The sequence below is a fragment of the Phodopus roborovskii genome, unplaced genomic scaffold, assembly GCF_943737965.1.
Source record: "Phodopus roborovskii unplaced genomic scaffold, PHOROB, whole genome shotgun sequence".
Taxonomy (NCBI): domain Eukaryota; kingdom Metazoa; phylum Chordata; class Mammalia; order Rodentia; family Cricetidae; genus Phodopus; species Phodopus roborovskii.
In genome coordinates this window covers 18,465,011-18,477,603 of record NW_026126563.1, presented here as the reverse complement: position 1 = coordinate 18,477,603, position 12,593 = coordinate 18,465,011, and the positions used below count along the sequence as shown (strand labels likewise).

At 40.7% G+C, this 12,593-nt stretch overlaps 1 protein-coding gene across 1 annotated transcript; it reads left to right on the top strand.

The window, feature by feature from the left end:
• The first annotated feature begins 6,055 nt into the window (after positions 1 to 6,055).
• LOC127234967 (sperm motility kinase X-like) lies at positions 6,056 to 11,989 on the top strand. Its single transcript, XM_051202050.1, has 3 exons — positions 6,056 to 8,141; positions 10,884 to 10,978; positions 11,816 to 11,989. Exons 1-3 carry the CDS (start codon positions 6,056 to 6,058, stop codon positions 11,987 to 11,989), a joined length of 2,355 nt encoding a protein of 784 aa, XP_051058007.1.
• Positions 11,990 to 12,593: the final 604 nt, after the last annotated feature.

Genomic DNA, 12,593 nt, shown 5'->3' with positions numbered 1-12,593 from the left:
GGAAAAGAACTGAATTACATTTTTTTTTTTTTTGGAGCTATAGGCTTTTAACTGGTATTATGTTCATAAGATTTCTTGTTTTGTTTTTTGTTTGTTTGTTTTATTACAGGGTTTGTCTGTGAGATTTGGAGGTTTTCCTGTGGAACTTGCTCTGTAGACCAGTCAGGCTAGGAATTCACAAAGATCTGCCTTCCCCTGCCTCCTGAGTGCTGGGATTAAAGGCATGTGCCCACTCTGTTAGGGCCCTTTCCTTCACATTTATTATCTGCTAGTTTTTTATATTTGTATTGCCCTTCTGTTCTTCAGTCATGAATTTATCTTGAGCATGAACATGGCCTTTATGTTCTGAGAACTTGCTGAAAGCTTTAAGTGATTTCTATAAAGATTGTCATATTTTGGTGCATCATTTGTTGGTTTATAGACTGATTATTTTACATTTAGGGTTATTTTGTTTTGCTCTTTGTTATTTATTTGTCTGTGCCACAACCCACAATTTTGGAGGTCAGAAAATAACTTGTGGGCTGAGGTCAGCATTCTGTTTCCACCATGTGGGATCAAGGAAAGAAATCTCAAATACCAGTCTGGCAGAAGTCTCTCATGGACTTTTTAGAACATGTTGGGAACTTTCTCTTGCCTCTTCTCTTATTGAAAGTCAGAGAAATATTAGTGTAATACCTTTTAAAAGACAGGTAGAATGCATTCATGAATACATGCATACCAGTCTTTTATTCCTTTTAACATGTCATCATTGAAAATCTTTTTAAAATAAATTGTTATTTATTAAAAACAATCTTGTTTTATATACCAGTCCCAGGTCCGTCTCCTTCCCAACTTCCCATGCCCACCCCCAATCTTTCATCCCACCCACATCTTTTCCCCAAAGAGGGTAAATCTTCCCATGGGGGATCATCAAAGTCTGTACCATCATTTGGGTCAGGATCTAGGTCAGACCCTAAGTATCTAGACTGAGAGAGCATCCCTGCATAGGGATTGGCTCTCAATGTTCATTACTGCACTAGGGATAACTAGAGTAAAGGTTCAATTGCCAGAAGTACCATGGACTGCTTAAGGCCACCAACTGACACCCATGTTCAGCTTGCTTGGTACAGTTCTATGCCGGCTCCTGAACTGTCACTCTGGGTCCTTTAACTCCCACTTGCTCAAGTCAGCTGTTTCTGTGGGTTTCCCAAGCATGGTATTGATTTCTTTGCTCATCACTTCTCCCTCTCTGCAACTGGATTCCAAGAGTTTGGCTCAGTGCTTGGCTGTGAATCTCTGCTTCTTCTTTCATCAGCTACTGAATGAAGGCTCTATGATATCATTTAAGGTAGTCATCAATCACCTTATAGTGCACAGATATTGCCTGATGACCCTTTCACTCAGGCCAGACTAGAAATAGTACAAAAATGTATCAGACCTTCAGAAACTAAATCTGTTTTCACAACTCTGGAAGAGAATGATTGTGGGCTGATGCATGCATTTTTACATGTCCCTGCACAAAAGGAACAGAACAAGCAAAGGTTCCACCTCTGTCCCTGCACATCAACACAGGATTATAAGCTGTATGTCAGGTCCTTACTTTTCCCTTTTGCTTGCAATTCCTCACACACATATAGATGGGTAAATATCAGATACAGTATCGCCAACTGCCAAATCCACACACAAAACTAGATGTCAGGGCCTGTGTGATCTAAATCCCGAATAGCCAAATTGTACACACATAAACTCACAGGAGAGGGAGAATGAGAGAGAAGGAGAGATGGAGAGGAGGTAGAAACAAAAGAGCCTGAGGGCAAGAGAGAGAAAGCTAGGTATTGGGTCCAGTAGGTTTCCCTTCACCAATAGTCAAAGAACTCCCCTATACACACAAGCAGATTCTGTTAGCACGTCCTGATAACTTTTCAATTCCCTTCCTTCTAAAGCCCTCTTTCCAGGGCTAATTGCCATGTCCTTTAAGGTGTCCTTAGCCTTGCATCCATAAATTCTCCATGCAGTGTTTAGAGGCAGGTAATGCTCTGAATCCCCTCTTCTATAGCAACACACACACACACACACACACACACACACACACAGACAGACAGACAGACACACACGGCTAGTTTTCTGGTCCTGCTAGGTATAAATATCCATGAATGTTCTCTCTCACTCTCCATCTCTCTCTCTCCATCTCTCTCTCTCTCTCTCTCTCTCTCTCTCTCTCTCTCTCTCTCCCTATTTCTCTCTGTATCTCCACATATATAAACACTCTCTTGAGAATGAATTGTCAATTATTTACTGCTAGATATCCTTCCATTCAACCAAAGCCCTACCCTATTGCAGTGCAGGTTCTACTAGCTTACTCTCTTTCTGTAAGCAAAACCCTCACACAATAAATTGCTGTGTCTGTTTCTGTCAGGTATTTTCTCCTGCACAACCAAATCCCAACATATAGTATGATTCATCCCCTGCTAATACCCTCTCCTTTAGAGTCATTAGTCCCAATACAAATACAAGCTGGCTATCAGTCCTGCTTAGTAGCCTCTTCCCTAGAGTAAAAGCTTCCAACAAAAGGATAGGTGTCTGCCTAAGACCGAACCAGGCACCCTGTACATGGGTGTCAGTGAGAATGGCTGGGCAGTCTATGGTGCTGCTGTTAGTGAAACTAGTTATTATCCCTAGTTTATGAATGGGCTTTGGGAGGCCATTCTCTAGGAGGGATACTCTTTAGTACAATTATTGTCATCATTTTCCCCCATGTCCAATTACTCCCATAACCTCCTTACTTCCCTACTCATCTATTCTCATGGTCGTTCTCTCTTTCTAGTAAAAATTAAAAAATCAAAACTAGAACTCAATTCCTAGAAAATGTCCCCCAAAGGAAAATGAGCTCCAAATTCTACCACATTTCTATTGAGCTGATTTATGTGTTTGCCAACAATTCCCTCACATGGGTCCTACCAAGAGGATTAGTTAAGATACCCAGTGAGAATTCATTGGAGGAGACTTACTCTTCCATTGCTATCAGGAAACAATTAATCATTTGTCCTTGCTTAGATATTGAACCCTGTTTCCCCTTCCTGTTTTCAGGTAGAACCCTCATCTGACTTGAAACTTAGTGTACTTGTGTGTATTGCTACAGTCTATGTGAGTTCCTGTGTACATCAATCCTGTTGTATCTGGAATTAATTGCTTCCTTGGAATCATCTGTTACATATGGCTCCTAGGCTCATTCAGATTCCACTTCCAAAGAGCTCCCTGATCCTTGAGGGAAGATTTTCTTGAAGCCATTCCATTCAGAACTAAGTATTATAAAGTCTCACACTCTCTCTTTGTTTTTGTGAGTCTCTGTGTTAGTTCTATATCCTACAAGAAAGAGTTTCACTGGTGTGGGCTGTTTGAAAAATTAATCTCTCAGTCTAGAAGTATGTCAACAAGAGTCATTTTATCACTGTGTCCCTTTATCACGACAATAATGTCAGGTTTTCCCATAGGCCCATGACCTATCTACTCAGATTCTTGGCCACTTTAGAAGTGTCAGTTATGGATACCATCTCCTGGAGTGGGTCTTAAAACCAATCAATAATAGTAGTATTTATGCTACTATTACATGAGTCTATTTTGCAAATGTGTCTCTGTTTTCCTAGGGTTTGTAGTGGGGTGATATTGATGATTGTCTTTCTCCTTCAGTAGAATGCAGAGTACATTCCTTTACTGTATTTGTCATTCAGTAGTGGTGGACCTTCTCAGTATGCACCAGCTCAACTTTTCAATGTTGGCTGACATACATGGCTATTGTTTTCAGCAGTAAGACATAACAATAGGGTTGCATACCAAAAATAGTCTTAGCATTATATGTGAGCTTTGGTGGTTTGCATGGGTCCCATGTTCAGCTAATCAGTAAGATAGAACCTGATCATGTCACTGAATCAAAATTTTTTCTTGACATTTTTATTTCAATGAATATTGAACTACATTCCTCATTATTGATCTGCTATGCTTTTTATATTCTGTGTTTTCAGTTTTGGTAGACATCACAGATTTAGAAATTTGCCATTTGTTCCAGCTTTCCAATTTATGACAGTATACATTTTAAAAATATTTACAAAGAAAAATCATGGTAAACAGAGGGGTCAGTGACAGCATAAGATCATTTTCCACAAAGAAATTGGTAGTATTTATAGGAGCTCACAGAGATCAGGGAGCTTGTAGAGAGTCTTCCAAAGGCCCTCCCCCCTCTCTCATTCATATATATATATATATACATGTATATATATATATATATATATGTATGTATGTATGTATGTTATTGCTAAGTATCCTGACATTGTTGTGGAATTCCTAATAGTTGGAGATAGGTGGAGTTGGGTGGACTCTTTGACTTGCTTATGCTACTCTTTTCCTTCTCTTGCATTACCTAGACTTATGGTAGTATATTATGACATATTTAGTTGATGTTCCTGGGAAGCCAGACCTTTTCTGGGGGGATATGGTCAGAAGGTAAATCTGGTGAAGATAAGGTGATAACTGATGTAGGGCAAAGAGAGAAAAATGTGGTCAGGGTATAATATATGAAAATAGAATTAAAAATACTAGGAAGTTTATGCAATTTGAAAGAGAAATGTGTTGACATCATTGACCTCTTAGATAGCCTTTAATTATATTGCTCTAAATATTATAGGGAACACAGAAACCTTGGGACATTATCATTTTTCATACTTACAATGTTATTGGAAAACATCATAGCTGTAATTCTCCCTCAAGGAAAATTTGTCAGATCTGAACATGAATGAGAAGTAGTATAAAAATTTTAAATTGAATAATCATGTATGAAATTATCTAAATCATTGAAAGAATAAAAATTTTCAAGACAGGCATTGGTGGTGCATGCCTTTAAACCCAGCACTAGGGAGGCAGATGCAGGCAGATCTCTGAGTTCAAGGCCAGCCTGGTCTACAGATCTAGTTCCAGGACAGGATCCAAAGCAATACAGAGAAACCCTGTCTCAAAAAAAAAATTGAGAATAAGTTGTAAATAAATATATGGTTGAAAATATATCATAGATATTATGGATTTCTGAGAAATGTTTCATGAATTGAGTTTTCATGATAGCAAATGACTATTATTAACTAATAGAGAATGATTTTTCTACAGTATTGAAACACCAATTTTCAGTGTGGTGTTGACAAATGTGATATCATCATATTCACCAAATTGTGTCAGAGTAAAATATACCATTTGGGAACAGGACAAAGAGGTAAATTTGATGGCTATTAAAGAATTACATTAGAATTTGGTAATGGAAATATTTTTCTTAAAAAACAAAACAAACAAAAAATAAAAACCTCTTTCCCTCAGCACAGGAGAGCATCTGTTAAATTGTGTATCAAGATTCTTTCTATTCCTTCAGATTTAGTTATTTCTTCTGATATGTTGATTCTCTGTCACTATTTGTACTCTATACTTTCATTAAGAAAGTATTTCAAATGTTTATGGTTATAGGCTTTCCATTGTTTAGGTTACTGAGAACTTAGTAGTGAACAAAGAAGAAAAATTTATTCCCAAGATTGGTTATGGAGTGAGTTGGTTTGCATAGATTTATTAATACATTCATTTTTATCTTCAAAAATATTTACAGAATAGATGTGATACCATCTCCATATCAAAATGCAACCAACAGTTAGTTGCCAAAATAAATTCTTCCAAATGATTTTTTATATTCCAGTCATTTTTGCTGTAAGAACACCATAGATTGGCTATAGATATAAACTGTGTTTTCTCCTACCGAATTTGATTTTGGTAAGCTTGTATCTGTTTTATTTACCCTTTCTAACAATTAAGTATCTATGCCTGTGCAATGGTCACTATTATCTATTTCTTTACATTCAGTTCTCATTTTTAGTTTGTTTTCCATTTTTTTAAATTTACTTTATTCTTATTTTTCTGAGACCCAGATATTCATGGTAAGTTTTCTCACATCTGTCACTCTTCTCCATGTAGACTGAAAGGAATAAACTATCCAAAAGATCTACCTCTCTTTGTTCTTAATCTGTTTTTTTTTTTTTAAGTTGGTGTCATCATGGACACTATCAAGACTCTCACTAACAAGACCAGTGAGCAGGTGACTATGGAACTGGACTTGAAGGCAAGCGCCTCTGAAGAGGAGACACTGACAGACCACTATGTCATGCTCAACTCCCTTGGCAAAGGGGCCTTTGCTGAGGTGAAGCTAGCTTACCACCTTCACACAGAGGTGCAAGTGGCTATCAAAGTCCTGAAAATGGGAACAAAAAATGACTCCAGCGTAAAAACTGAAATGGACATCATGAAAACTTTGAACCACCCAAATATTACCCAGTTGTTCCATCTCATCAACACCAAAGAATACACCTATATGGTGATGGAACATGTTGCTGGAGGAGATCTGGTGAGCCATGTTGAGAGGGTGGGCCGTCTGCAGGAGGACACGGCCCAGCACATTTTTGCACAGGTAGTGTGTGCAGTTGACTACTGCCATATGAACGGCATTGCACACAGAGACATCAAGTTAGACAATATCCTGATGGATGGCAAAGGGAACATCAAGCTTTGCGACTTTGGCCTAGCCGCCCAAGTCACTCCTGGCCAGGGCACCAAGGGATTCTGTGGTACCCTTGAATATTGTGCCCCTGAACTATTCTGTGACACAGAATATGATGCAAGGGCTGTGGACATCTGGAGCATGGGAGTGGTTTTATATGCAATGGTGACGGCATCCTTTCCATTCAAAGCAAACACCTACTCAGAAATGAAGGAGGAGATGCTAGATCCCAAGTACCACCTCCCTTACACACTTTCTGAAAAGCTACAAAACATCATAGTGCAATTGCTCACTGTGCAGCCTGAGCAGAGGCCCACGATAAGTGACATTAGGCAACATCAGTGGTTGATGTCCGAGGAAGAATTTTTGCAAATCACACCTTCATTAGATTCACTGTGTAACAAACTAAATCCCAGCATTGTGGTGGCTATGTGGAGTATGGGCTATGACCCCAAGGACATTAGTTCTTCTCTACAGGAGAAAAAGTTCAATCATATCATGGCCACATATCTAATCTTAAACCACAAGTCACCCAGGGACCACTCGAAATATGCTGCAAAGTTCTTGCAGGCCCATGTTGATATGACTCCCTCAAGTGCTGCTGCTAACTTTCATTCTCAGAGGGGACTGAGTGAGCTTGTCCTTCCCACCTTGCAGGAAGAACACCAGGTACACGATGAGAAGGTATCAAGGAAGAAGAGGATGAGAAGCATGAGCATGCCGGCCACCTTGTGCTCACAGCAGAAGGAAAACAAACATCTATCCACAGCCCCCAAATTTGCTCAGCAGATTACTTATAGCAAGAGCAGAATTTTGGCAATGGATAGCATGACATGCAATTGGTCATCCTCAATATCCCTGTCCTCTGAGAGCATTTCTTCTCCAATGTGTGTGTCTTCTGAACCATCCCAGGTTGTGAACACCTCAGACAATAGCTCATACACTGAGAGTACACACTCTATAAGCAGTTATAGCGAGGTACCTCACAGTGTGAATCCCAAAGCTACTTATGACATCCAGAGATCTTCTCTTTGGGTAACATCCAAACACACTGCTGATGATGTCCCTTCTGAAGGTATTCCTGAAGTCCAGAAATCTTTCCTTCAGGCAACATCAAAGAACAGCTATGATGTTATTTCTCCTGAAGGCATACCTGAAATACAGAGATCTTCTCTTCAGCAAACATTGAAGAAGACCTTTACCAATGTTCCTCTTGAAGCCATTCCTGAAATACAGAACTATTATCTTCAGACAACATCAAAGTACATCTGTGAAGATGTCCCAAGTGAGGACTTAACTGATGTCCAGAGAACTTCCCTTCAGGAAACATCCAAGAATAGCATTGATGATGACCATCCTGAAGGCATATCTGAATTCCAGAAACCTTCACTTCAGGAAATATCTAAGAACAGCTTTGAGGATGTTCCTCCTGAAGTCATAACTGCAGCCTCTGCCAACCATCTGTCCCGAGGATGGAAGAGGGTTAAAAAGAGAATTGGAAGTTGTCTGAGACTCTTATGCTGCTGCATGCCAGCCTCAAAGAGAAGCCATGTTTCTCAGAGTGAACCAGTGGAAGTGGAGAGTGGTGCAGTCGCACACACACAGATACATGGGGTTCCAAAGATGCACTCCTGTTTTACTTAATCTATATATTTTCTAATGTCCTCTGAAGTCATTGCATGATAACTGTGAATATGAAAATTAGCAAATCGTATTTGTAATGGAGCAGTCCTATAGCATCACTACTACCATTAGCATGAAATGATTGAGCTGAAGGTAGACAGTGGTGGATGAGAAGCAGATATTGCCTAGGTTTCCAGAATTAGTTATTTAAAAGAGGAAAGGATGAAAGGATTTTGGTGAAGAAAAAAAGAATGTGAGGGAAGGAACCACTTAAAAATTGATGACCCAGAAGTATATAAGAGTTAAAAATCTGAAGTATATATTTGAAAGTTCTTAAGACTGTGTCTTGAATACATCATTGCCTTCTGAATTGATAAGTCTCTAAGAAGGTTGAGACATGGGGTAGGAATTTTCCTGATGTGACTGAGACTGTCAAAGTGGGAGCCCTGCAGGAAGTCCAGATGGTAGTGGGACCACTAACCCAGGAGAGAAGTTCAGAAGGAGGAGGAGGTAAGCCATCATCTGCCACAGGATTCTCCATAGAAAAAGTTGGTTAACAAGGCTAGGTCCCATGGATGGCCTTCTATAGCATCCTTCTCAGACTTAAGCCTTGTGCCAAAATTCAACACCAAAGTGCCCATGAATTAGAAGACCCAATGGACCAGTCTTTATGGGTATTAATACCCATTTGTCTTTCTTCCCCTACACGATCAGGTCCAAGAGAGATGTTTTGTCACACTGGGGAAAGGTGGTGTTCCTTCTCTCTCTACCTACCTTCCTTATTGTCGTGTTTGCATCTTGTCAGTAACCTTTTGCCCCTCTCCTCACAAGAGTCACAGTCCTACTGTATGCTGCTAGGTCAGTCTAGCTATAGGTCTAGTGGCCCTTTCTGTGGGGCCTTTGTCAGAAGAATAATTGTTTCCAAACAGGAAGGTGATAGTTTGCTGGAAGGAAATGGGTACCACTCTGGAATGAATGCAGAGATATTGCTCCACTTTGGAAGGTGGGTAATGCTTCCCTGTCTTGGAGCACAATAGACACATGACTTAGTTAACAGTCAAGGATCTAATTTTGATTTAGATCCCATATGAGAGGAAGTCAGATCTAGACAGTTCCTTGTGACCATAAAGTCCGTGCATTCTGCTAAGATGTCTACTTGGGTGTCCTTGTGTTAATCTTGTTGTTGTGGATGCCATGGACACACTCCAGGCAGATCAGTGGTCTCTGCAATGAATAATGGCCACTTAGAAGGGGCTGACACTAGGGCTCATCTGCTGGCTTCGTATGGCTAAAAGCAGCACTAAGACCACCAATATAGTCCTGTTGTATGAGAGATGTTTCTGTGATCTGGTCTATCCGTGCATAAGTCTACAGACAAATAAGCATGACACTGCTAAATCTACCTTTTTCAATCCCAAGTACATTTTTCACTGAGCTCATGACACAGAGGGACAAAGGCATAAGGAAAGACAACACACACACACACATCCAGAGGGATCTTGTCATAACTTGTGGCAAGTAGAGTGTCCTTCTCCTCTGACCTTGTGTCCTATAATCATTATGAAGGAACAGTTTGTGTAAAAAGGGTAAAGATCTTATACCTGAATGGAGGACATCTCTCCGAGTCTGGCCAGTTACTTTCTCTCTCCTGAGCTGATGAACCACAAGCACTAGTGTGGACCCAGCCTAGAGCTACTGAGCTTCTTGTTTTTGTGGGTATAGCTGCTTTCCATCCCGAAGGCTAGTTTCTGTCCTGATGTACTTTATTTAAGCCAGGACCTGGGAAAGGGAAATGTGGGTGCTTTGCCAGGTCAGTCTAACCTAGGACAGATAACCTAAGAATATCACTGGCTCCCGACACAGGTGCTGCTGCTTAAGAAGGCAAATATCAGTATGAACAGACGTGATGTTAATTTCTGTTTACTAATAACATTTCCTTGGGTTGATGGAAATTTGTGTATCCCTGCTATGAAAGCTACCTTCCTGCCTTTAGCCCTTTCTTCTTAGGGAACAGAAGTCAGCTGAGGCTCCCCACTACCAGCACCTTCCCCCTTCACTGTCTTTCTACTGGATGGAACAGGTGCAGGAGCAGGTGCAATCAGTAGCAGCTACTTATAGCAGGACTTTAGAAACAACTTGGCAAAGCTGTCCACATATATCCTCCTCACACAGGACAGAGATGAGTCCTTGAGATGCTCTTTTGGACATAATGTGTTTGGTTGGGACACTGCTTAAATTGTACCCACTGGCATATTGACAGTGCCAACATGACCAGTTTGTTAATGTAGGTCACATGGAGTCCCATATGCAAATTCCAGATCTCTATTAACTAACTTTTCTCTCCTAATATTTGCAGAGTCTTTTGGGCAGGATCTTTTGTGGAAGCTCACTTTCACCAAGTATGTATTTCATGTAATGTAAACAAGAGGACTTGAGATGGGGTACAGGAAGCAGAGTGCCTATGTTTAGACATGTTGCTGGAGAAATGCTTTTCCTGGGCTACCATGGGAAATTATTCCCTAAGGTCAGACATCCCTGAAGAGAACCTAATGATCTTGGCCTGGGAAGACAATTGGCAGTATACCTGCCTCTTTAGTCCCTGAATTACACTAAATGTAAACCTGCTAAGACCACTGTTCTTTGTTTAGGGATAGTCTAACACTCAACCAGTTTATATTGGTCTATAATATTCCTTCTCTTGTAGGTGCCTGTCCATATCCTGAAGCACATACCCAGGGGATTCCTGACCCTCAGAGGATCTGCACACTCAACACTGGTGCCAGTGTTGAAAACTATCAGGTAATTTCCTGATCTCTTGAGGATCTCAGGGGCTCCACACATAGGACATACTTTGGAGAGCAAGGAAATGGCTTCTCTTTGTGCATGCATCTGAAGACCACCCCTGTCCAATTGTCATCCAGATCTGGAGATGACAAGAGGATCTCCTTTGTGGAAAGTTTCCCTGTGTATGTGTTACTTTGGAATATTCACCACACTGTGAATCTGTGTCTAATTTGACAGTGCAAACAAGGTTACTTATGCCTTTTTTTCCTCACAGATGACCCAGGAAACCTGCCTGAACAGTTTAAAAACATGCCTCAAAAGTACATTGTAAATTCAGTGTGCTAAGGAAACATTACTGAAGTATTTAAGGAGAGTTCTACAGAATTTACACTAATTGACATTCAAAACACTTATAATGTCTGAGGAATTCACAGGAACATGAACTCTCAGATACCCCTGTTCCTCAGCATCAGTCACTGTTGTGAAAGTGACATATCTTTTTTTTCAAATGGACTCTGAAAATTGCCATCTGACGCCCAAACACCAAATGTAACAACCAGTTGAGCCTAATCCTAGAAGATACAGAAGAGTCTGTGCTTCTTGTGGAATATCATATAAAGCCTCAGATATCCTTAAAGTTGGACAGGGGAGGAACAGAGACTGGACACATGAAATCATAGCCCAGCAACAGACCCACCTAAATCATGCACTGTGATTTTTTTCAGAAGCACCCAGGAAATCAAGCAGAGACAATGGTCTGTCTTAAAAGACTGCAGGACAAGTATGCAAAAGCAAACAATAAGGAACCTGTTAGAAAACTGAACTCAATTTAAATATTACTGCTGTCTGTAGATGCAAACAGTGCAAAGTTCATGTGAGAGTTACAGAAGAGACCTGTTTAAGTTCGGCTTCATATGGAGGAAGACCAGAAACAACAGAGAAGATGAATGTGGCCACATGAGCTCTGATGCCACCAAGCAAGAATATCCGGAAGCTGGAGAATGGCCGGAGGACTCTACAACCTAGGACATCTAGAGGTTGCATGGCCGCTGACATACCTTGGGAGACAACAAGATGGTGGTTCGGTGCTAGGCATCATGATGGGAATGTCTAGTCAGACAGGATGACGTTCCCAGCTCAGCTCTTTTTACACCCATTTGACGCTCAAGATTATTGCATGAAGATATGGACAAGAAGCAGAGTGATCACTATCCAGATCTGGGGCCACTTCCAGCTCTGTCTGCCTTGCTTTTTCTCTCAAACACCTCAGCCCAGTATGAGATTGTGCATAGGAGATTGTGCATAGGAAAGATATGGGATTTGCCAGAGCTGGCAAGTCTCCATGCTTCTGCTCCTGGAGCCCAGAAAGCCTAGCACTGCACACTTCTAGGCCTGTTGCACACACTCTACTATATGTCAACACATGCAGAACACATCTCCCTCCTCCTCCCCTACAATGAATGCATCATACCCAGGCTGTACTGGGCACTCCACATTTCCCAAACTGCTAGATGTTAGGGCCAGATGGACACCTGCAGCACACAAATCACACATTTAGGAATTAGGCCTTACCTGATATTTTACCTGCACACTCATATAACTATGCTTACACACATTACAAAATATCAGT

Coding starts and splice junctions, on each gene's coding strand:
- LOC127234967 (XM_051202050.1), top strand. CDS start 6,056: ATGGACACTATCAAGACTCTCACTAACAAGACCAGTGAGCAGGTGACT. Junction 8,142..10,883: donor ACCAGTGGAAGTGGAGAGTG/GTGCAGTCGCAC, acceptor CTTCTCTTGTAG/GTGCCTGTCCATATCCTGAA. Junction 10,979..11,815: donor CCAGTGTTGAAAACTATCAG/GTAATTTCCTGA, acceptor TGCTGTCTGTAG/ATGCAAACAGTGCAAAGTTC.